The following is a 25,935-nucleotide window of genomic DNA, read 5'->3' as shown; positions in this document are numbered from 1 at the left end:
TCCTGGACAGATACACATGTGGCATAGACAGAAACACATGAACAGGATACAGACCAAATTTAATAGAGAGGTTGCCCTCTGTAGAGGTAGGAAAGAGAATAGTTTGTGAAGAGCATTTCAACCTCATCTACAATTATTACCTTTTTTAAAAATCTCCTAAGCTAATACAGCAAAACTAACATTTTTGAGGAAGACAGAGGCTGTTATATTGATCTGTATTTTCTGAAATATTTCATAATTTTAAAAAATTTAACAGAACAGCAATAGTCAGATACATGATATTCTCAGTACTATAAAAATGCAAAGTTCTGAAATATCTTATAAATATACAGATTTAAGAAAAGTTATCTCCATTAAGCATGGTTAGTTTATAAATTAATGGCTCTCACCTAAGTTCTCAAAATATTAAAGACCATTAAAGCCTCATAATCTATTCAAAGTCAAGACATACTCAAATCCAAATGCCTGAAATATTTCTAGAATTGTTCTTTAACTAAGAAATCAGTATTACCTCTGATAACACTACTTTTTATATAGGTGCTAGGAGGTAAAACTTCTAGCCTCAGGGAGTAACTTCCATGATGATGAACTGAAGCAAGAAGACTTCACCTATCATAATCATACATACACACACACATACACACCCCCCAAAAAGGATTTTTTCCTATGTATAAAACCATTTTTTTCACCAAAGAGCATCTAGGAACATCTGCTGTTGGGGTATATAGTACCTGTTAAGTCCTTTGCTAAATCAGGATGGTTCATGAGACAATGGCTAGCAAATTTCACACATTCCAGGCGGATTGGTACATGAATGTCATTAAACCTGATAAAAATATAAAAGCACAGAGTAATATTTAAAATAAGAGAAACAGATATGTGTTTAATCTGCACTCAATTTATATTTATTTCTCCAATTAAAAGAGAAAACAATTTATGCAGGTTAATTCAAAGTGAAGCCAGACTATTTTAAGAAAGTTTTTGATATATGACATAAGTATGAATGCTTTGGAACCTCTATATTAAACTATGACAATCTCTTGTGAGAAGTATGTACCTTTAAGGAGCATGTTTAAACAGTACACATTTGGCTTATATGCAAGAACTGGAATGACGAAATTCTTCCTCTAAAAATTATACTTTCAAATATATCTGTTTATGCAAGTATATGTGTATACATAGTTCACTGATAAATTATATAAATCCCAAACTGAAAAGAAAACATTTCCTAGAAGTATTCTTTCTTAAACATTCACAAATGTTTGGTAGATCTTGCACTAAACTCTGTATTATTTCACATAACTCTAAAATCATGCTCAAATGACTCTTATCTAGTAATCATCATTTGCACTAATTATTTGCACTAGTATCAAAGCAAATGTTTATATGGAAATGTAAAGACCTTAGTATGTATCTCTGAACAATTAAAACTCTTTGGTTGATATGTCATTTAATTATCTTACTCTTCTATTTCCCCTCTCTTTTGTTTCCCCCTTGTAATTTGATGAAGCAACTGTTTCTGTTTGTGTGTGTAGTGTTTTTCCACACTTTAGAGTTTGCTAATTGTATCATTCTGATGTCAATTAAAAAGTTCCCCTTTCTCCTAAATCCTGCAAATTAGTAGCCAGTCTAGAGACCTGATCATGTTCAGGTTCATTTGTTTTAGCAAGACTCCTTGATAATGGCATTGTGTTTCTCCATCAGGAAGCACATGATGTCTAGCTGTCTCTAAACCACTGATACTTAAAGCCTACATACGTAAGTTCATTAAGGAGTACAAAACAATGATTTAAAAAAAAAATCTCTTAATATTAAAGTGAAGCAAGAATTTTCTATTCAATATTTTCCTGTCTTAATTCTAGAAGATCAAAATGTTTCCAAATGTCACATCACTCAGTACAAAATTTAGCACTAAAAAGAAAAAGGAAGTCTTCTAAATGAGCAAAAAATTACTCATAAAAGCTTATTATTAGGAAGAAAAAAACTGCTCTATGAAGTACACCCCAAAAAAGTTATAAAATCTAGCCTCTGGTCTCATATAGTTTCCTGAGTGTTTTGAATCCAGGTACTCAATTCCTGTATACTTTATCACTCTCAACTAAACACATACTATATAACTATTATAAAACATCTTTAAAAATTACTCTAGCTCATTAACATTAGGAATAATGTGCAAGTTTTATGTCATTAGTAATAAAAGGAAAAATTACAATATAATGGAAAGGTAACAAGTTCAAATTAGGATTTTTCCTCTTAAAAACCTATAAAATAAAGTCTGGCTAAGCCAAGTCCTGATTTAAAGATATATTAAATGTCTATATATAAAATTGTATTTTTGTTCTAACACTTTAAATAAAACAGACTTTAATTTTACTTACACAACTTAATTAAAATATTTTGCACTACTGCCCTCAAACTTTCCATTGTATTTAAGGGGAAAAAGTCTAGAAATCTAACTCAAAATGATGACAGACTGATTTTTATTAGTTTAACACACCTTGTTAAATATTATTGAGCTATATAATAGATAAGAAATCAGGGTAAGAATTTATGGCTTAACAAGCACTTACAAAGGCTTATAGCTTCATTTAACAAATAAGAAAAACAAGACCAAGAGACTAAACTAATCACAATCATTGATAGTTCTGGTAATGAAATGGAAAGAAAAGTGGTAATGACAATGCAAATACATAAATAATAAAGAAAATAGAATATGAATCTCTAAATCCTATGCATCTGTTTATTTACAATGTGTATGTATTTTTGTCATGAGCACAATAACAAAAAAGCAGGGGAAAAAAATCCTCCTTTATCTTCAGGGTCAAAGTAAGCTTCAGCCAGGGTACTTGGTGATGGTTTTAACATATTCCAGATCAAGGACACCTTTAAAAATGCAATGAACTCTTTTTACAGAAAAAATACACAAACACACTCAAAATTCTGCAACTAATTTCAGGAGGTTTGTGGATCATTAAAAGCATACAAGAAATCCAGGTTATCATTTCCTCTTTCTCATGAGAAAAGTAAAAAAAAGAGGTTAGTAGAAGGAACATATACAATCATTTATTTATTCATTCTGTGGATACCCTTATCTTTAAAATATCTCCAAATAATCTAACTCAATATAACTATTTTGTGGAGGGGCTATATCTCACGATGATATATTTTCAGTTGGAATTAACCACTGCTAGGTAATACAGTTTAATTCTGTGATTATAATACTTTGTGAGATAGCTTTTTAAATATATCATCTTTTAAAAATTACTGAAGACAAAATAAGAAGAAAAGGGGAAATCATAAATATGGCCAATCACTTTCAGTATTTAGAAATTTCAAAATATAAAACCTTTCATTTCATTATAATTACAGAGAATGATCTTAAATGTGGATGTTGTTTTAAAATAATAAGTAGATGTAAACATACATTACTTTTAAACAGGACACCAAAATCATATACCTGCCCAAGTAACACTGCCAGAGCGGTTTGTTTTGAGAGGCCAATTCTGAATCCTTTGCCCCAAACATTTTTGCCAGTAGTTTAACAACTTGTAGGCGTTCCTCATTATCATTGCTCTAAAAGAAAACACAACCGCAGCTTTAAAACCATAAGGCAGATAGATATACTCAGAATAATTTTTCCCATTATTTCCCTTAACTTCCAATTCCACAGGAAACCTTTCATACATTCAGCTGATAAATTATACACAAAAATGTTTTATTTGCCACAAAATTAAATGTTATCTTAAATGTTCTAATCATCTCAAATTACATTAAAAAAGTACTCCCCTACATGAAAATTCACTCCAAAGTCTGATTAAAAATTTGTGGCCCCACCTACAATTGAGGCTTATTTCCATTCAAAGTCAAATTCAAAAACTCACATCAAACCTACTTGAGGCCCTTAAAAAAACTCTTTGTGATTTTTAAGAACAGATACTGATAGAACTGGTCTGTGTTAATGCCTGGACATTATTAAGGCTTCACAGGTGAAGATGCTAATGTGCAGGCCTAGAGTAATGAGAGAATTATGTATGATGGTACTGATGAAGCTCTTTGTAGAAAAAATATGCACTAAATCTTCAAAAGGAGAGTCATTTCACCTACATATACCAGATTCATAATGGAGTTCAATAATGTGATGAAGCCTTGATAAGCAAAAGCTAAAATTTCTGCTTTATATACAAATTGGGTACTCTAGGAGTAAGAACTCAAATTATACTATTGATTTTGGTACCTCTAACAAATGACACAATAGTTAAATGAATGAGTCAGCCACAATACTAGACTTGAACATAAAACTTGACAATCAGGGATTGTCAAAAAGCTCCAATGTTCAAGGTACTATGGACAGCACTGCACAGATTTCTTTTAAAATTTTAAACCAATGCCTCAGCCTAGCATTGAAAGCCCCCATAATATGACCTGACTCATCTCCACTATTTCTTTCATCATTCTTCTAAAAAAGTACTTTTCAACTCTGGTTGCTCATTACAATGACGTCTAAAGCTGTAAAAAAACAAAAACAAAAACAAAAACAGAAACAAACAAAAAAAAACATGCCTGGACTCTACTATTGCCAGAAATTCTGATCAACTGGTCTGGGTTAATGCCTGGATATTATTAAGGCTTCACAGGTGAAGATGCTAATGTGCAGCCAGGAATGATTTAAACTTACTTTATGCGACCATGCAACTCTCATTCCTTGTGTTCTGTGGATTTACCCAACACCTTCCTACCTCTATATGCTTCTGCATGGTGTTTTCTTTGCTTCAATTGTATGCTGGCTTGTATCTTTTATGACACTTATCTGGCCTCTCACTAGATTTGGATTTTTTTCCTCTTCCTCCCATAACAGATGATAAATTTGCTGGAAGCAGGAATGATAATTCCTTATTTTTATATTTCTTATAATACTCAATATTTTTATTAAAGAAAATCAAACCAACAAATAATTAAAAGTATGACTGCCTCTTGCCTTATCAAAATTGCTAACTGAATGAAAAAAGGGGGCAGGAAGGTCAGTGAATCAAATAACTCACTTGAGAAATACAACAAAAATATACCCCAGAATAAATGAGACTGATTATTTGCTCCATTTTGGGATTATTTACACTACCGACATAAACTGTTTATTTTGTAGCTCTCAAAGAGATAAATTCAAATTTTTAGAAACAAGAAATACAACAAAGAAATCATTTAAAAACTTTTCTGGGTGGTACAGTGTGGTTCATCAGAAATTATTAATTATAACCAGCTTTATTTAATATTTATGTAATAATTTGAAGGAGAAAAGAACATGCCCCAAATCTGCAAATGAAACTCAATTTAATGATGTAATTTAATGTCAATGCAATAAGGACATGTTAACAAAAGATTCCAGAAAACTATGTGATAAGCAAAGGACCTTTCAATATAGGTTAGGCAAGTATAAGGTAACACTATTAATAAAGGGAAAATATCTCACCCCATGTGGGTAACAGATCCTAAACTATTTTCATGGCAAAAATCAAAGGGTCTTGGGAACCACTATAAATTATACCTTAAAAACATAAATTTGATGTATAGCTATGATCCCAACAGCTAATCACAACCTAGAATTTCCATGGAAAATATATGAAGGGAAATACCATCCTGCTAATCATTAATTAATCTGATTCTATCTGCAAAGCACCATGACAGGAACTGGAGATAACACAAGTAGGCAAGGTACAAATGTGTAAATAAAAAACAGTAAGATAACATCACACCTGTAACATTCAGTTAAACCCACTATGAGGATTAAAAAGTCACGAATAATACTCTTTGCTAATCAGGTTGATAAAACTGTATTATTTTTAGAATAGTTACCTTCAATTTAAATTCAAGCTGGGGTAAAACTGAGAGCAGCAAATGGCTATCAATATTATAGAGCTCCAAAATCAAGTCAAAGACATGCTCTGACAAATCACTGATAGATGTTTTCCCAAGCATCAGAACCTGATTAAAAAACTTTGGAGAAAGAAAATCTATCATTAATAGAAACACCATAGGTAAATCAAATTTTCTAAAATCTTATCACTCAATTAAATTCATTATCATCTTATATAAAGTCAAAATAGGCATATCAAAACATTTTCTAAGAGTAGATGGGAAATCATTATGGGCTACATAAAAAATAAGGAATACACCTCGTACACAATAAAAGATACGTAATTTCTACTAACTCATCAGTTAGTATATCAATAAACACCCTACCTGTCAAATATACTTTATACCCCCTTATGGTGCTTACCATATTTTATCCTGTATCATAGTTATATGAGTACACATCTAAATTTCTCTACTAGATAAATTTCTTAAGGGCAAAGGATCACATTTTGTTCATTATACATGTATGGAAGACAACAGCAATGAAGGCAAAAAAAAAAACCTTAAACCTTCATTTCATAGTAGAAGCCAATTCTGTTTTTTTTATGTGTAAATTTTGTTTACAATGCAAAACAACCTTTTAATACTTTGTCTTCTTTTATAGTCTGATAAACAATGTATACATATGTACAAGGCTTACAGCACTAATTAAAGTCCAATTAAAAGTACACACAAACACAAGGAAAATCCAAATGTGAATAAGCAGCCAGCTCTAATTAGTTTCCATACTCAGATCATTCAACATGTTAATACTGAAAATGGTAAAGATACAGGGCATAATGATCAAGTTCCTTTCTATTAAACATCTTCTAAATATGTAAAAAATTAACTCAGAGCATATACCACATATTCTCAACTTGAAGAAGGAGTTAAGGATTCTTTACACCATATGAGCTGTTCTGATCTCTTCTCTCTGTGACAGTTAACATACAATTTAGCTTAATTAGGTTTTCTATCTGGAAAGTACAAAGACTTCACATTTCTATGTCTCCTCTGCTTACTTTTAGTTCCTGGGTTGTTCTTAAACGAACATTTTTAGATCTCTGAACCTGTACTAACTACCTAGCCAGAAGGAGAGAAAAGAACAAATTCTATTTTACTAGTCCTTCTTTACTGGTTTTAAAAATAACTTATTTGTTTCTCCTTGTTCATCAGTTTTGTGGGAAAAGAATTTTATGACATCAAAGGTTAAACTTCATTCAGGCTGAAAATAAAGTGGCTTTGTTGTTTTCATTCACAAATTTTCTCCTGTTTAAAAAGGATAAATCTACCTTTCTTTAGCAAATAAAACAGTAATTCTTTCCAATCTGGCCAACTCAGTGATCAAACCACCCTCTTCCACCAGTCTGGAGAAAACTCATTTGAAAATGGAAAAAAAAGAAAATTCCCTGGTTTAACTTCTTATAAATTCTGTCAAAAATATTTATTTGACACTTATAACTGCCACATATCTCCAAGTAGTCTTCTCCACTATATAACAAGAGCCTGTATCTTTTATGACACTTATAAAAATGTACCTGACACAGAGATATCCAATGTAGATTTAGTAAATGAATGAATAATACATAACAATTACTATGATACAAATATAGGTAAAACAACCTCCCTGAGGGCTTACAATTAAGTGGAGGTAGCAGATATAGATCTGAATAAAGTATTTCCTTCCAGAAAACATAAGTGTCTCACTTACAAATCGGTAACTAATTTTCACATTACAAACTGAAGTATAACAACCACCTCCTAATGAAACAAGGAGTAAATTAAGGGTCAGTAAAAAATTCTACCTTAGATTTAAACAGTCAATTTTAATTACAAAACTGCTTTCACATTAATTAACACATTCTCTACCATCACCCCAAGTATTATTAACTCCAATAACAGCCTAAGTGAGATTTAGCAACGTAACCAAATTTGACCTATATCAAGATGAACTTGATATATTTTTTCCATCCAACAAAATAATTTTGTGCCATCTCCTTAAACTTGTGATTTAAAAAAAAAAAAAAATTACCAGAAAGTGATCCATGTAGGAAATTTTTTGAATTGTCACTATGTACTTTGTTTTTGACAGTTTTACCTTTCTAAAATATATATATATATATATATATATATACACACACACACACACACACATATATATATACACACACTTTTTAGTTTCCTGAGTTTGTCAAGTTATAACAAATTCTATTTTTAAAAATGATCTGTAACACCACAGTGATTTCTTAAGTTCTACATATATGAGAATTATTATCTATAAAGAACAAACTTGAACGTGCCTACATGCATGAGAGTGAAAAACAGACAGAAGTGGGGTTATTATTATCTTGATAGTCTACTTTTATTTTTGCTTGCTAAGTCTCCACAAGAAAGATGAATAATGGCTATTATAGACAAGTCCAAAAAGGCTGAGAATGATTTTTAAACACTGTACTAAAATCCTACAAGACAATTAAGTTCACCTCAAGTGACACTTGAGGTAGAAAAATAAGAAGACTTATAAGGGAAGATAGGAGGAAAAAAAAATTAGCAATTCTTAATGACTTCTTAGCTAGGTAAGAAAATAAAAGAGACAAAGTACTGGGAATAAATATGTAACTAAAAGTGTGCTCAGACCATTCCACTAGTCCTGTGCCTCTTGCACCCCACCCCTAGTTATGATAAAGATATACAGCAAGAAAGTATGCAGGAGGGTTATCTATTTCTGTGAGCAAGAACTATGAGGAGGAAACTAATCTAAGGTATAAATGACAGGGAAATACTTTACCTTAATTTATCTGGGATTGCTAAAAGTATTTCCTTGATCCTTATACCTTTCTTTTAACTTTTATTATAAATACTTTCAGACATACACAAATGTTGAAAATAGTATAACGAACCTAATCACCTAACTCAACAAATACCATCATTCTATCTTGAACTTTTTTTCTTTATTTACCCAAATATTTATTTCCCCAATCCTAGAAAAAGATCAATGCAGTATAGTGTCATTTTCTTATTTTTTATGCCAGAAAAAGGCATCCAAAAAAATTGTTCCCCTAAAAAACATCTGGCTTGGCAATATCAATTTAAATAAATGACCACCAGGAGGAGCTCACCTAGTGTATCTAATGGCCATGGAGACTCATTCAGAGGCACTTGAAGCAAAGGAAAGGGGAAGGGGTATTTAATCATAGAATGCTTAAATTTGGGTCTACAAACTTCAAGTGTCATTAAGTCAATAACAAAAAGAGCTCAGTCCACTCAATCTAACCAGTTTACTCCAGCCAATACCCAAGACTCACAAAATTTGTGGAAATCAATATTTGTAATTCCCTGGTAATCTGATCGGAGCTATTAAAATAGATTACACAATTTGATTCTCCAGCTTCTGAAAGTTCACCCTCCAAAACAATTTCCTTAAAAATCAAATACATTTTTCTAAATCACCATGTGCTTAGAATTATTTAAGGCCATAAGTCAGAAATAAAAACTGGAATTTACCAAGGTACTCTTTCATAAAGTATGTTACTTTTTAAAGTACATCTTTTAATGATGTATTTTATATATGACTTAAACTTTGTATACTTCAAGAAAAATTCTCCTTCAATAAACTTCAGGAAAATTAAATACATAAGTAATTATAAAAGGTTTTCTTTCTCACTTTTTTCAAGAAGACAGATTTACATCCTTTACATGTTTAGATGTGGGTAAATGTGGAAAGCAGGTGAAGAGACAGAACTGCTACACAATTCCAGAGGCCAACATTAAGACTTTGTTCTAGATTTGTTCCAGTAGGTACCATTCACATGGAAGACAATGTGAATGGTGCCATCTAGAGTTGTGCAGCTCAACAGAACTGTGGAGAAAAAATAAAACTTACAATAAGCTTCTATCAGTGAACCTATCAGACAAAATACATTCTTCTGAAAATAAATAGAAGATGGTCAATCATAAATACGTAGATTTGAGATGATAAAGAAAGGGCTCATTTCACTGCAATTCTTCCCCATTTTCAGAATATATAGATTTATATGGAATCTACCCCCAGGATGTCAAGAAAGGCAATTTTCTCCATATTGCTGTCATCCATACTTGCCTTCAACTTCTATGTCTTGATATTAATTCATATCTTCTTGAACAAGTCAACTTAATCTTCAAAAAGCTGTAAGCAACTTCTCTGAATAACGAAAAGTTCCATATGTTTCATCTAACTACAATTAAATCTATTGTCCAACATTAGAAACAGTACATCTTGCTAACCAAAATAAAGCTGTTTTAGTTCCTAGGCAATTTCAAAGAAGGAAATGAATAAACAAAAGAATATGAGAACTCACTTTCCAGAAAATATTAACCAATAATAATTTTAAATAAGGAGAAAGAAAATATACTTAATGATTAAAACAATACAAAATTTTAAAGTATGTACTACTTGCCAAATTTTTGTTTCTAGCAGTCTTTAAAATGTTGGCTAATCCCTCTGAAAACCAATTACAAATAAGACTTACATTGGTAATATATGGTTCAATAGCTTGAGCTGTCCTCTTCAGTAAAGCCTTTGCCAAATCATATGCTTGCTTGTTTAAATTCTGGGAAAAAAAAACAGAACCTATATTATATATGTGATATATATATTCTAAATATGAAAAATAAAATATTACTTATATTCAAAAAGTTACTCTTAAGTAAATGAATGAGAAAATGGTCTAAGGCTCAATTAGAATAAGAGGGAGACAGTAAAGTCATTTTTCTCATAAGACTAACTGGTCATATCTTATTCATAATATAAGGTAAACTACAGAGAAAAATTCAGTAAGTGTTTTTTGAACAGAAAACAAGATACTCAGTCATTGTAAGTTAGTCCCAAAGTCAAATCAGTTCAGCTGAGTACAAATACAGACTGCTCACTCCAAATCCAAAAAAACCCAAAACATCATTAGAGAATAAACTGAGTTCTGGTGTAGGCAGAAATGAGAGACCCAAAGGTGGGGAAATACAAAAGAGTTTGGGGCAGTTATAGGAAAGCAGATTTTCTCAAAGCACATCTCAGAGAACAGCTAAGTCCAAGGATACAAGAAACATAACAAACAGTCAAATATGAAAAGAAAAACGTGCAAGAGAAAAAATACTTTAAGAAAATATATTTCTGTGTGACTCTGATGATAGAATCACGACCAAAGATCTAAAATGGAATCACTATTCCAGTTTAAACACAAGCAGGAATAGTGTATATATCCTGAAACTCCCATTCAGCATATTTTTAGATTTATCTGCATGGATGCTTTGTATTGTATTACTTAATTCATTTCTAATTGCTGTTCAGTATGTTAATACATAATATACTACAGCTTATTTACTCATTCTCCTATTCATAGATATTAAACCGCCTTGTACTTGCCTGTGTATATAAAAAATAATTTTCTATAACTACTGTCTTTGCCATTTATCAAATGAGCTGTTTTGTCTTGTTATTTATAGTTCTTCTATAAATTTCATACACTAAACATTTGTCAATTACATGCACAACACAGCTTAGCCTATACTTATGTTGTCTCAGAGCAAATCTTTTTTCCATCCTTTTTACTTTCAACCTCTTTCTGACAGTATTTTTGTTCTCTCTTATTAACAATGACTGTGAGGGAGGATATCGCTCAGTGGTAGACTGTGTGCTTAACGTGCCCAAGGTCCTGGGTTCAATCCCCAGTACTTCCATTAAAAATAAATAAATAAACCAAATTACTGCCCCCCCACACAAAAAAAACAATGACTAGCTGGATTATTTTTAATCCATTCTGACAATCTGTCTGAAGTAAATTTGGGTCATTTACATTTATTGTAATTCTTCTTTGCACTGTAATCCCTGTGAATGCTAGGTAGCTATAGACTTAGATTATACCTTGCCAGAAAGGTCTTAAGTTCGCAGAGATCTTTATACTGGTGAATCACAGTACCGTATTTTCAGCTGCTTACTAGAGCTAGATCATTTTCAAAGAACACACACACACACACTTTGATTAATATCACCCAGGCAAGAAACACTGTTACCAACATACCCTTTTCTCCAAATTAGTAGAGACTTCCCTTTTAATTTTTACCCCTCTCCTCCAACTACACTATCACTGTCTTTTACCTAAGGCTCTAATTGGTTGTATATCTCCCAACATATGGAGTTACCTCATAACATCAAAGTAGCTATTAATACACTCCTTGAAACATAATCCTATACAAAACTGAGTTTTACAGACATTTTATCACATGTACTAAATCTCTTGTTTCTTCTTTTCATTTAATTAGTGACCAATAAGTGTACCGATAATTGTTTTATTAAACAATTAATATTCATTAACATTAATGAATAAAATAATCTCCAAAACTAAGGTTAAAACAGGATACACTGAATTTTGAGCATAAGAACAAATTCTGGACACTAATATTAACAGGCTTTAGATATATTTCAGTATATATTGCTAGTTACCTTATGGGCAGGTACCAGATTTACCAAAACCGTATCCAAGAGCTCCTGAGATACTGTATCTCCTTCACAAATAATAGAACTCATGAGGTCTACCATGTGCATATGAACTTTCTGATTGTGGCCATTGCTGGAATTCAAAACAAATATTTCATTTAAAGTATACCTGAAATGTATAGGATTTAATGATAACATGGGACATTATACTTTATTTTTAAAATGATACTAAGGTATTAATTAAATCAAATTCTATCTATTCCTTTAAAGCTTCTTTCCTCTCTCCCAAATCTTACAGTAGCATCCAAGATATTTTTTAAACTACATCTGCTGGACTACTTTTGACTAATTTTAACCACTTCCACAATCAAAAGTAACCAAATCAAATGCAACTTTAGTTTTACCTTAATTTCAGAAAATCAAATTGCTTTGCTAAAGTTAATTCTGGTATATAATTTTAAAGAATACAGAAAAAGCTCAACTATTCACATGAACTGAGTCAGTAATATGTGATTAAAATAAAAGAAAAATAATATAATCCAAAAAATATTTTTACATTGGCTATAGATTGCCTTACGCCACTCTTATATTATTCTTTACAATACAAAGTTGATTAAGTTCTATTGATTTTTTAAAACACCTATAAAAATCATGTTGAGTTCTTAAGTTACAACTCTTCTGAGCCTTCCAATATTCATAACAAACAGTTTATGCATTTATCTGTAAGTTAAAAATTCTTTATATTTTAAAAAAAGCTTACATTCCCAGTAAAATAAACTTACTTTATAACTGAAAATAACGTTCTGTATAACTGGGTAAAAATTTCATTGCTATCTTCCAACTCAAAGCATATGTTATACGACTTGACCCAAGCAATGTTCTAAAAATAAGTAAAAAAGGTAAAGGATAAACACTTTAATTAGTAAAAATATACAAGCACAAAAATCAGTTTAAAATGTCAGATCAAGATATAATATGTTGCTTACCTCAAGTAAATAAAAATACCTATTGAATTGTGGGCTCTTTGTGTCCTCTAGCCCCTTCAACTGCCTTGTTATAAACATAAATATATCCTTAAAAAAAAAAAAGACAAAGTATTGTTTAGATTATGAATGCTAAATGAAAATAAATATTCACTAGACTCCCAAAGGTATTTCAGCATTCATGTGTATTTATCATGATAAACTGTGAAGAATCAGGGGGAAAAAACTTGTATTTGGCTATAATTTTTTAAATGTGTATCATCATGAAAACACCAGATATCTTACTACCCTTCAAAGAAAAACTGTAAATCATTTACCATGATCTTAAAGTAGGAAAAGAAAAACTTCATCTTACAGTATGTTAAAAAAAAAAAAAAAAGACCTGAGAAACCAAGTAAACTAAAATTTCTGCTATTATTAATAAAAAGATTGCAATGACTGAGAGCTGATCTGATCAGGTTTGCTGGAACAGCACCATATATTATAATTATACAGAAAGAAACAGCAGTTTAAGAAACTTAAAATTCCAAAATAAAATCACCAAGTGAAAAGATAATAAATTGCAGAAGCTTAGAAATTTTAAAAGGACCCTTAGACGTTAACTTGTCAAGCTCTTACCTAGTCATTATAATTACTTGTTTTTCCCCTACCATTTCTCAGTCTATCCCCATCTCTTGCTTTTGTGTTTTTTTTTTATTACACACCCCTTTATACCTCAGTAAATATAGGTTCAATGTCACTTTGAATCAAATTTTTATGGATAATGTTTTTGAAAAGTTTGGGAAAGGTTAAAATGATAATAAAAGCTAATTCTGTGAAGGAAGCATGCTATTCAATCAATAAAAAGAAAACAGGAAAAAATGTTTACCTTATAAGTAAACAACAAGCATTTCTTAAAAAGGAAGAAATATAATATACAGATGACTGAGTAGTTTTTCAAGAAAAATACTATCAAAAGTACATCCTTCAAAAATGGTTACTACACATTTACACATTTGTAAAAATATATCCTCCAAGAATGAACCATCTCTGGTTTCACTAAGAGAGAACTAAGTGCTGTATCGACTCTACCCAAAGGCGGAAAGACGATACTCATTTATAATCAATATCCTAAACACGAAGCCAGTGTATAAAAAGTTTTCTGACAACAACAATAAACTGACAGTGTATAGGTGGGAATCAAAGTGTCACAATTTTCTATTACTACTACTGTAGACAAAGAAAAACACAAACTTGAGTCTTGAGATAGGTCATTGATTATGCACACTGAGAAATCCACAAGAGAGGAAGAAGTAGCAGCACTCTTAAATTAGACTTCCCTCTTCACGAGAATGCCAACAAGACACCTAGTGAGGAACAGCCACAGCCCAGTCAACCAAATACAATTCCTCCTTAAACAAATCAAGTGCTCCAAATTAGAGGTTCAACATATACAAAAATCAACACATCAACATACACAATCTGGGTACCCAACTCCAAAGACTGGTTCCTGTTACCTACTTGAAGTCTCTGGTGTTTCTCAAATCTTATAATTTAACTCTGTTTCTAAATGACAAATATTGTCCCCCACCTCCCTCATCTTAAGATATATAAAACAAGCTTGCCCAAATCAGTTTGGGCATTCCATACTGGAATCCTGGCTGACTTGATCAAATGAACAGGTTCCTCACTCCAGTTATCAAGAAGCAACTCTCTGAATTTAAGAACAAAGTCTGGGTTGTTTTTCATCAAGGTAAACCCAGTTCCTGATATATAACTGACATCAATATTTGTTAAATAAAATAAACTTAAATTGCCCTTTTTTCACACTAGGTATTAATAATCTTCCTATGGACTCATTTCCTAACCCAGTTTCAACAATTATCTTTTATTATTGTTGGTTTTTCTAACTTTCTTCTAACCTGCCTTATTCAGTATCTTTTTGCACAGCTCTAATTATTTTATGCTTTCTACTCTTGGGTTAATCAGGCTATTCCCTTTCTTTTCTCGTCTTTTAAAAATTATTCCATTCACAGACCTTTACTTACAACGGCCATAACCAGGTAATAGGTGTGTTTTCTACCTTTCATTCAAATTCTTTTCATTGTATATTCTTCAAAACAATTTACATCACACCTTCTATTAAATGATCAGGATTCACATGCTATAAATTCAGATTAATAGTAGATACTGCGTTTTAAATAATGAACATGGTCTTCAATGTGGTTTTTTTTAAAAGGAAAAGGAAGTGTCCCCCAAGTTATACTGAAATAGCACTAGTGATGACATAATATAAAAACTATATAATACACTGTAGTAATCTACTTCTTATCCTGAAGATGAGAAATTGTTTTTACAAAATTAAGTACAAATGGTTCTGGCATGGGGGGGAGTCAAGGAAGAAGTTCTACAGAAAACAGAGGTAGTTTAACAAAAGATTGCTGCAACTAATGTCAAAGAATCCAAAGAAATGATCTAAATACTGTAACTCCCATTTTAGTTAGAAAGATAAAGCATCATCAGTCAATCTTGGTAGTTCTTTTAATCAGTACTTGCCTTTAGTTTATCGGGGGATGTATAAGGAGCTTCAGGAGCATAAATCCTGAAAATATCAGCAAGGCAGCAGGCTACCAGTAAGCGAACATCTTTGTCAGGATGCTTGAGGAAAAAGTCTGAAGCAAGATGTAAAGCTAGGTTTAAATAAAGCTCCTTTTCCTCTTCAGAGTCCTGGTCCATATCCATGAAAGTTTTCACAACCATCTATATATTAAAAAAAAAAAAATCAAGTAATAAAATCTCCATGTAAAAATAACATTCATCTGAAATAAAAACCATACTAATTACAAAGGTTAAATTCCAATAAATTCACTTTCATGTGAACCCTGAAAGTGTCTATCTGAGAGGACAAGATCATTCTAAAACTATGGGGTAAATACAACTTTTCTTTAAAAGACTAAGTAAAATACTTTTCATTTATCCATCATACCTGCTACCCAGATTTTAAAAGTTTAAAATTAGCCTTACATAGTACTTCATCTCACTTTTACAACATTGAGCTAGTAAAGAATATATAAACAGATTCAAGAGAGGATGACAAAGATGCATCCCTAGACATTAAAAAACACTACCATGAAATAACTACTAAAGCATCAAACAAAATATTTCTTGTGCCACTGTAAAAGATAATATGATATGGACGGTTCATTAGTAGGACTCAATGGCATCTATGGAAGAACAGAAGGAAGCAAACATTTACATAAAAGAAGTGGGACAGAAACAAAAATGGTGAAAAATGATATAGTTCGAATTCTGTGAAGAAACTTTCGCTAATTTCAGTATTAGTAGTCACAATGAAGCCTCAATCTGTAATATTACTACTTCAAATAAGACTTAACAAAACGTCTACCTTGACAGGAACATTTAAATACAACTCTAATGCAAAGGTGACCATCTGGCATCCACTAGGTGGTGCTGCAAATACTAATCAACAAGTAGGGCTGGCCACCAAGTATCAATGTCTATGACTTGGGCCTTGAGACAGACTGGATGGATTTCCACTTTGCTGTACGGCTAGACTTCTGAGTAATGAACTGTCCAATGTATTACTGAATTCTCAGAGCAGCTGTGGGTAACAGTGTTCCTCTCAGAGCAGACCCTCAGTTCTATTATATCAGAGGCCATAACCAACAGTAGAGTAATCCTTCCAGTCTGACACTACAATTAGTTTAAGGGGTACAATGTCCAGAGTTACTCTTCTAACTTAATTTTATTGTTTTTAAGATAGATGCTTTGATGGCTGAGGTGAATTACGAAAAAAGATGAGGGAACAAAAAAAGAGCTACATGCAGGGAATTCCTTTCCCTGGAATTTCTTCACAGAAGAGAGATTAAGTATATTTTTAAAAAATGTTATAGGAAAGTCTAGAAATTACATAAACGACACCTTAAAAGTTAACAAATTTTTATAATTTATAAAACTTATACCTGTGCTTGTACATATCAAAAAATTACTATCATCCCACATTAAATCCTTTCTATATTTCTCTAAGAAAGTTGCTAAAAACAGTGGAAAGTATAAATTAGAGAAACAAATGAAGAGAAGTAATCAGGTTACTGCTGGGCATAAACGTCTACAAAATAATGAAAACATACTATAAGAACTAAATGTGAGCACGGTGGAAGTCATTCCATCAAGACAAAGATCACCAAAGGACTAGACAATAGGAATTCCTCAACACTGTCTACACCTCAAATGGTGGTATAAAACTCAGGAATAACTCATATATGAGTCCTTTAAATTAAAAAAGATGTCTGAGAAAAATAACACCCCTAAAAGACACTAAATGCTAGTAGCTTGTAAGTGTAGTCTCTGTATTTAACATTCATTTCTTAGCAAACGGTAAGGATGATATCATTGCTAAAAATATAAACAAACTTGAGGAAATAAATGTATTCATTTCTTTAAAAATTTAACAAATCAAGAAAACGCAGATACATAGAAATGAAAAATTTCTTATGTTTGTAGGCTATTTTTAATAAAATATCCACAAATTCTCAACTAGACAAAATATCTATCCTGGTAAATTTAATCTGCTCAAAGATACCTTGATTTGAATAATAAATATTTTATATCTGACATTCTAACACTTTGTGCTTAAGGATAGAATACCAAGACTTTCTGTGAAATTTATAATAGCATTAGGAACGTTTTCTTCTAATAAAAATAAACCATGCAAAATGTGACAATGAATTTATGTATGTTCATGTATAACTGAAAAATTGTGCTCTACACTGGAATTTAACAAAACATTGTAAAATGACTATAACTCAATAAAAAATGTTTAAAAAATGCACACACACACAAAAATAAATAAACCATGCAGTAATAAAACAGTACTATAAGGCTCCTAGACCCTCAATGACAAATTAAGGTAAGTTTTCCAGTCTTGAAATATAAGTAAAAACTAATATAACAAGCAACATAAATGTCTAGGTAGCTACAACATAGAAGGTAAAATATGTTCAAAAATAAAGAACAACTGAACTAATAATCAGCTTAACAATCTCTGTGGCCACTCACTTCCTTCAACCATTTAAATCATGGAGACCATCACTGCCTCGAAGAAAAAGATGAAATATTACCCAAATAAATATGAAGAGAATCAAACCATATGGCAGATGCCTCATGTATTTCCATATACTATCAATCTTGACTCACTGTTGTACATCAGAAGCAGAGAAAGGTGCCAAAAGTAAAGTTCTGTAACTTACTCTCAAAATACAAGAAAGTAAAATTCAGGTTTAGTACTCAGTAGAAAGAATCAAAGCTTCTCTTCTCAGATTAATATGGTTGCTTTTATAAAACAAATAAGATATAGGAAAAGGAGACAACTTTCTACAGACAATAATGAGTATAAAAATACTGTGGATTTGTTCTTTATACTAGAGTATAGGAGACCCCAGAAAATCTAAATTTTACCTTTCCAACTGCTCTCCCATTAACAACAGCTAAGTAAATCCTACAGTTTTTTATCTACTCCTGTCTCCTAGATCCTAATTATAGCTAATTAGTTTTGGCCAATAGACATTTTCTGCTTTGATTTCTTTTTTAAGTTGCCCTACCGAGATACAGTTCTATGCGATTTCCACAGGTGATCCCCCAACTCTGCCCTTTCTAAAGAGATGTCCAAAAGACATAACCCAATTTTACTCACCTTTAACCGTCTCACCATCTCTTCTTTAGATATTTTGTCTGAGATTTCCTTGACACCAGGAGGATAGGTAATTTTTCCATCATTGGTTCTTGTCTTTGAATGAGCCATGATGGAAATATTTTTACCCCTAAAACAAGAAAACTATTAGATGCAAAACAAAAAATAAGAATTAACAACATTCATAATAAACATGGAAAGGAATCCGTCCCACAAAAAGAATGTATAACTACTTCCTAATTTATAGTAATTCATTTATCTAATTAATGAAGATCACTTTACTGAACATTTCACCAATTTTTTTTTAAATTTTACTTTTATTTCCATTTCTGTTAGTGGCAAGCTAGGTTATCTGCACTAATGCTCCAACTACAAAAACAATAAATGACTTAAAAATACATATGTGTACACATATATGTAGTACATACACACCACATTTTTTTTATAGCACCACAAATTACTTGGGCCAAAATCTAAGAGAATATAGAAACCCAGAGAAGTAAATAGAGCATTATATTCATTTACATCTTCAGGGCATCTGCCAACCCTGACAAATCTAGCGTTTCGTTTGGTGGTTACAGAAGGAGGACAGAGTCCTAGTCAAGGCAGAATGTCAAATAGGAGACCCTTCTGACTTTAATGTAATACTACCCCAACCCAAAAAAGATAACACCTGCAAAAGAGAGAGTTAAACCAAAGGTCAACACGTGCCCATCCCCCCATTAGAACCCAGAGGCCAGCTTGAGAAGGCTGCCTAGGTATTAAGAACAGAGAAGAAATAGTAGATACAAGGGAGGAACACCTAATTAGTTTTGGCCATGAGCCTGAACATTTTCCCAGTTTCACATTACCTAAGTGGTCCTGAAAACCTCAACACACAAACTTAGTGAACCCCAATTGGCAGCACCCCTAAGCACCTAATAAGTAAACTGAAGTCCTCCCAGAGGAGGGTATCTTCATTCTTTGCCTCAAAGAATCCTCATATGATGTTTCTAGGACAATGAGTATTTCAAGTCAAAAATAATCAAGCACCAAAGGAAGCAAGACACTACTAGCAAGAACCAGCAGAAAAACCAAACCCCCAAGTACAGACCCAAAAACTTCAAATATTACAATTATCAAACAGATGATAAAATGACTATTCACTTGGTCCTTAAACAACACGGGTTTGAATTGCACATGTCCACTTATATGCAGAGCTTTTTCAATAAATACTACCATACTATGGAATAGAGTGAAATAAAGACAAATTCACCAAACAAAAACTGAAATCTATAATAAGTTAAAACATATACCATTTAGAACAATGTTTAACACATATTAGTATCTTACAATGTAATATATAGTATACATAATAAATTTTAAAGACCAAGATTTTAAAATCTTATTATAGAGAACTTACCAAAAAAATAAAAAATTAAGAAATAATGATATGACGTTGAAAGTAAAAGGATGAAAAAAAGGATGCAAACATTTAATAAAATAAAGCACATAAGCTAAGTATAAATTACACAAATAGGCAGGCCCCAGGATCCACTGCTTGGTATTTACTCAACAGAAACACATACATGTGTCCACCATAAAACATATAAAAATGTTCATAGCAATACCACTCCTACTAGTCAAAACAGAAAACACAAACGCCTATCAACAGTAGAACGAATAGATATACTGTAGTACAGTCATACAATAGAATATGATACAGCCATTAGCTGTAAGCAATAAGTTACTGCTTCACACAATAGAGATCAATATTACAAGGAAAGAAATCAGACACAAAACACTATACATAGAATATGATTACACTTCCAGAAGAGTTCAAAAACAAGGAAATCTAATTTATGATGTTACGGATCAGGATACTGAATTCCCTTGGTGGGAGATATAATTTTAAGGGGAACAGGAGATTTCTTGGGTACAGGTTATATTCTACTTCTTCATTTGGATGCTGGTTACACTACTGTATTCTCTTTGTATAAGGTCATAGAGCTAGACGCTAATAATTTTTATACCTTTCTGAATTACAACAACAAACAAGAAAACCTCCAAACATTTAAACATTTAAAAGAACTTTAAGAACCAATGAATCGGGGAGTGGGAGGAAACAAGCATTGAATCAACAAAGTCAAAAACCAGGCCACAAACACACACACAAAAAAATCACAAGCCAATCTTACATTTTTTGACATTCAAAAATATTTGAAAATTTAGACAAACTCGAGAAAATCTACACCTTACCAAAAATTACTCAAGGAAAAAAATTAAGAAATAAAAGCAATAATCTATAAGCCTTTCCACAAGGACAAATATCCAAGTCTAGATGACTTCACTTGAGGGGTCCACCAAATAACTGAGGAAGAAATAATTTCAATGTCACATACATAGTTCTAAAAGACTGGAAAACAAAGGAATCCTTCCTACTAATTTTATGCAACCTACGAGCATAACCATGATATTAAAACCAAATGAGAAAAATAAGAGAAAGAAAAAAGTCACACACAAATCTTGCTTATAAACAAAGATACAAAATTCTTAAATATTGAGAAACCAAATGTAGCTACATAAACATTAGGTTTAATTACAGGAATGCAAGGTTGAATTCACCACAGTAACAGATTAAAAAGAAAAATGTCATAATCTCAAAAAATGAAGAGAAAATGTTTGATAAAAACTCAACATCAATTCATAACTATAACTAAGACAGGGAAAAAAGCTTAACAAATTAAGAAGTATATGGAAGCTTCCTTTATCTGAAAAAGGTAGGGTGCTATAAACACCCCACAGCCTAAATCATGCTTATGATGACCTATCGAAAGCTTTTTATTTGTTTTCAGGACTACAAAAGCAAGCCTGCTATCATCACTTCTATTTGACACGGTAATAGAAATGCTAGTCAACAAAAGAAAAAGAAATCGAGTATAAAGATAAAAAGGAAGGAACAAAACAGTTATTATTTGCAAATTACATGATTATGTATATAGAAACTCAAAAAGATTTATAGATAAAACATGAGGATTAGTAAGTTTGAGTTTAACAGCTTGTACAGTAGAAAAATCAATATGCAAACATCAATTACCTACAGCTAACAAAATACTTCATGGTGAAAGACAGAATAATTACTCTCAAAAATCAGAAACAAGACAAGAATGTGTGTTCTCACTAGTCTTATTCAACATAATATTTGAAGCCCTAACCAACATAATACGGCAAGGAAAAGGAAACAAACGGCATACTGATTGGAAAGGAAGAACTAAAACTGTCCCTACTTCCAAGTGACATGACTGTCTATGTAGAAGTATCCAAGGGAATCTTTAAAACAAACAAACAAAAGCCACAAAACTGTTTCATAAAGGTCATAGGATGCAAAAATCAACATGTAAAAATCAACTGTGTTTCTATATACTAGCAAAGAACAGATAGAAACCTAAGTTAAAAGCACAATACTATCTTTATCATTCCTTGCCATTAATAAAATATTTCAGGATAAACCTAACAAAATATATACAGGATTGGTATGCTGAAAATGACAAAGCACTGATGAAAAAAACCACAGAAGATCTAAATAAATGGAGAGATATACTATGTTCATGAATTGGAAGGTTCAAGATAGTAAAGATGTCAATTCTTCCCAAAACTGATCTACAGGTTTAGGGATTCTAACAACCCAGTAAGATTTTTCACAGATAAAAGACAAGCTTATAATAACATTTACACAGAAAGGGAAAGGAACTAGAATAGATGAAATAATTTTAGAAAAGAATGAAGTGGGAGGAAATCATTCCACAGAACTTTAAAACTTCCTATATAGCCACAAGACAATGTGAAGGGACAGACACACAGATCAGTGGAACAGAAAAGACAACCCAGGAAGAAATCCACGTGAGTATGCCCAATTGATTTTTACAAAGATGCAAAAGCAACTGAATGGAGCAGTAATAGGCTTTTCCACATTCTGTGTACATAGAACCACCCATCCCCCCAAAAAAACAAAACACAAACTTGACCTAAATACCTCATACCTTTAAACAAAAATTTAAAATAGATCATGAATCTAAATACAAAATGTAAAGCAAACAAAAAACTTTTAGAAGAAAACACAGAAGAAAATCTTCACAATAGAAGCTAGGCAAAGAGTTTTTAGAAATGACTCCAAAAGCAAGAGCCAAAAAAGAAAAAAACTGATATACTAAACTTCAAAAATTAGAAACGTTTACTCTATGAAAAACTATTAAGAGAATAAAAAGATAAGCTACAGATTGGGAAAACAATATCTGCAAATACATATCTGACAAAAGACATATCTAGAATATATAAAGAATTCTAAAAAGTACTATAAAAAACCAAACAACCCAATTACAAGATGGGTAGACATGAACAGATTTGAATAGGATATACAGATGGCAAATAAGACATGAAAAGATGTTCAACATCATTAATCATTAGGAAAATGCAAATTAAAACTACAATGAAGTATCACCATATACTAATAGAATAAAATAAAAAGCAATGAAAATATCATATGTAAACAAAGATGCAAAGAAACTGGATCTATCATACATTGCTGGTAGAAATGTAAAATAGTACAGTCATAGTTAAAAATAGTCTGGCAGTTTCTCATAAAACTAAACATACACTTACAATACAAACCAGCGAATGTACTCTGGGGCATTTATACAGAGAAATGAGAGCTTCCATTCACACAAATCTGTACAAGAATGTTTATAGCAGCTTTGCTTATATACCTCAAAACTGCAAGCAATTAAAACAGTTCATCAATGGGTAAATGGTTAAAACTCTGATAGATCTGCATAATGAATACTTCTCAGCAACAAAAAGAACTGTTTTACTGATACGTAATAACTTATGGTCATTATACTTACTGAAAGAGCCAATCTCAAAAGGTTGCATAATGTTATGGTTCCATTTATTTAACAACCTCAAAATGACAAAACTATGGACATGGAGAACAGATTAGTAGTTGCCAGAGAATGTGGATGAGCATGAGAGGTAGCACAAGGGAATTTCTTTATAGTTCTGTATGTTGATTGAGGTGGTGGTGAAATGAATCTATAGTGAGGATCAAACTACACAGAACTTCAAACACACATGGGGGGGTGGAGGGGGTGAGGGACAATGTGCAAAAACTTGAGAAAACTGAATAATGTCTATAATCTAACAATATCATGCCAATGTTAATTTCCTAATTTGATATTATGCTACAGTTACATAAGATGTCACCAATGGCAGAAGACAGATGAAGGGTCCACAAGACTCTAAGTACTCTTTTTGCAAAAACACAATTATTTCAAAATAAAAAGGCTTTTTAAAAGGAAAACAATCAATATATGAATAGCAACCAAAAAATTCAAAATGCAATTTACATTGCAAAGCATAACCTACCTAGGAATTAATCTAATAAAAAAATTATTTTTAGAAAGAAAAATCATAGAGCTATATTGACAGATGTTAAAGAAAATTAAATAGATATGTTCACAGATTAGAAGTCTCAAATACTATAAAGACAGCAAATCTTCTGACACTGATTATGAAGTCAATACAGTCTCAAAAAAGCCCAGGTTCTGATTTTTAAAGAAACATGACATTTATTTTTAAATTTATACGTAAATTTAAAAGGCCAAAAACAGCAAGATACTTAAGAAAAAGTGAATGAACTTTTCTACCAGATATCAAAACACTTTTTAAGATTAAGTAATTTCAGTGGTATGGTATTGGAACAGAAAAAAGATCAATGGGAAATATTAGCCTAGAAACAGACCCACACAACATGAAACTTAATATATGAAAATGGTGGCAGGGCATACCAGTCAGAAAACGAGAAAACAAAAATTTCTGAGTATCACTTAATATTTTGACAATATTAAGTCTTCCAATCCATGAACATTAGATATCTTTCCATTTATTTGTGTCTTCTTTTATTTCTTTCAGCAATGTATTGTACTTTTCATTACACTAGTCTTTCACCTCCTTTGTAAAGTTTATTCCTAAGTAATTTTTTCTTTTGATGCCATTATGAAGGGAGTGTTTTGGTTTAACTTCCTTTTCAGATAGTTCACTGTTAGTATATAGAAACATAACTGATTTTTGAATGTTGACTTTGTATCCTGCAACTTAAACTGAATTTGTTGATCAGTTCTAAGAGATTTTTTAAATAAAGCCTTAATAGAGGATTTTCTACATGTAAGATCGTATCATCTGCAATGAGATAATTTTATTTCTTCCTTTCCAACTCGGATGCCCTTTATAGTCAATCCTTCATATCTGCAAGTTCTACATCCTCAGTCAACCAACCACAGATCAAAAATATCCCCAAAAACATTCTAGAAAGTTCCAGATGGCAAGACTTGAATTTGCCACATATAGGCACTATTTACATTGAGTTACATTGTATTAGGTATTATAAGTAATCTAGAGATGATTTAAAGTATACAGGAGGAAGTGCATAGGTTACATGCAAGTATTATGCCATTTTATACGAGGGACTACAGCATCCTTGAATTCTGGCATTTGACTTGGCATTTGGAACCAATCCCCCACATATACCAAGGGATGACTCCATATCTTTGTCTTGTGTAATTGCTTTGGCTAAGGCTTCTAGTATTATAGTGAATAGAACTGGAAAGAGTAGACATATTTGCCTTGTTCTTGATTTAAAAGTAAAAGCTTTCCATTTTTTACCACTGAGAAATGCAAATCAAAACCACAAGGGAGTGTCAATGTCACGCTTGTCAGGATAGCTATTATCAAAAAAAAAAAAAAAAGGAAAAAAAAGTGTTGGCCAGGATAAGGGTAAATGGGAACCCTTGTACACTGCTAGTGGGAATATAAACCCATTGCAGCATTATTCAAATAGCCAAGATATGGAAACAACCTAAATGTTCAACAGATGA

General features: G+C 31.7%; 1 protein-coding gene across 6 annotated transcripts in view; it reads right to left on the bottom strand.

The window, feature by feature from the left end:
* Positions 1-25,935, bottom strand: part of PDS5B (PDS5 cohesin associated factor B) — a 164,001-nt gene that overhangs the window by 82,010 nt on the left and 56,056 nt on the right. For all 6 annotated transcript variants that reach the window (XM_074378039.1, XM_074378040.1, XM_074378043.1 and 3 more), the window contains exons 2-10: positions 19,031-19,157; positions 15,874-16,077; positions 13,342-13,428; positions 13,138-13,235; positions 12,362-12,488; positions 10,395-10,475; positions 5,848-5,988; positions 3,458-3,573; positions 732-826 (exon numbers count right to left, since the gene is read on the bottom strand). In XM_074378039.1, the coding sequence (XP_074234140.1) occupies positions 732-826; positions 3,458-3,573; positions 5,848-5,988; positions 10,395-10,475; positions 12,362-12,488; positions 13,138-13,235; positions 13,342-13,428; positions 15,874-16,077; positions 19,031-19,138 (1,057 nt within the window). In that variant the 5' untranslated portion in view covers positions 19,139-19,157. The remainder of the gene's footprint in view (positions 1-731; positions 827-3,457; positions 3,574-5,847; positions 5,989-10,394; positions 10,476-12,361; positions 12,489-13,137; positions 13,236-13,341; positions 13,429-15,873; positions 16,078-19,030; positions 19,158-25,935) is intronic.

Source organism: Camelus bactrianus, chromosome 14 (genome assembly GCF_048773025.1).
Source record: "Camelus bactrianus isolate YW-2024 breed Bactrian camel chromosome 14, ASM4877302v1, whole genome shotgun sequence".
Lineage (NCBI taxonomy): Eukaryota > Metazoa > Chordata > Mammalia > Artiodactyla > Camelidae > Camelus > Camelus bactrianus.
The sequence above is the reverse complement of the archived record's forward strand: the minus strand, read 5'-3'. Positions and strand labels throughout refer to the sequence as shown.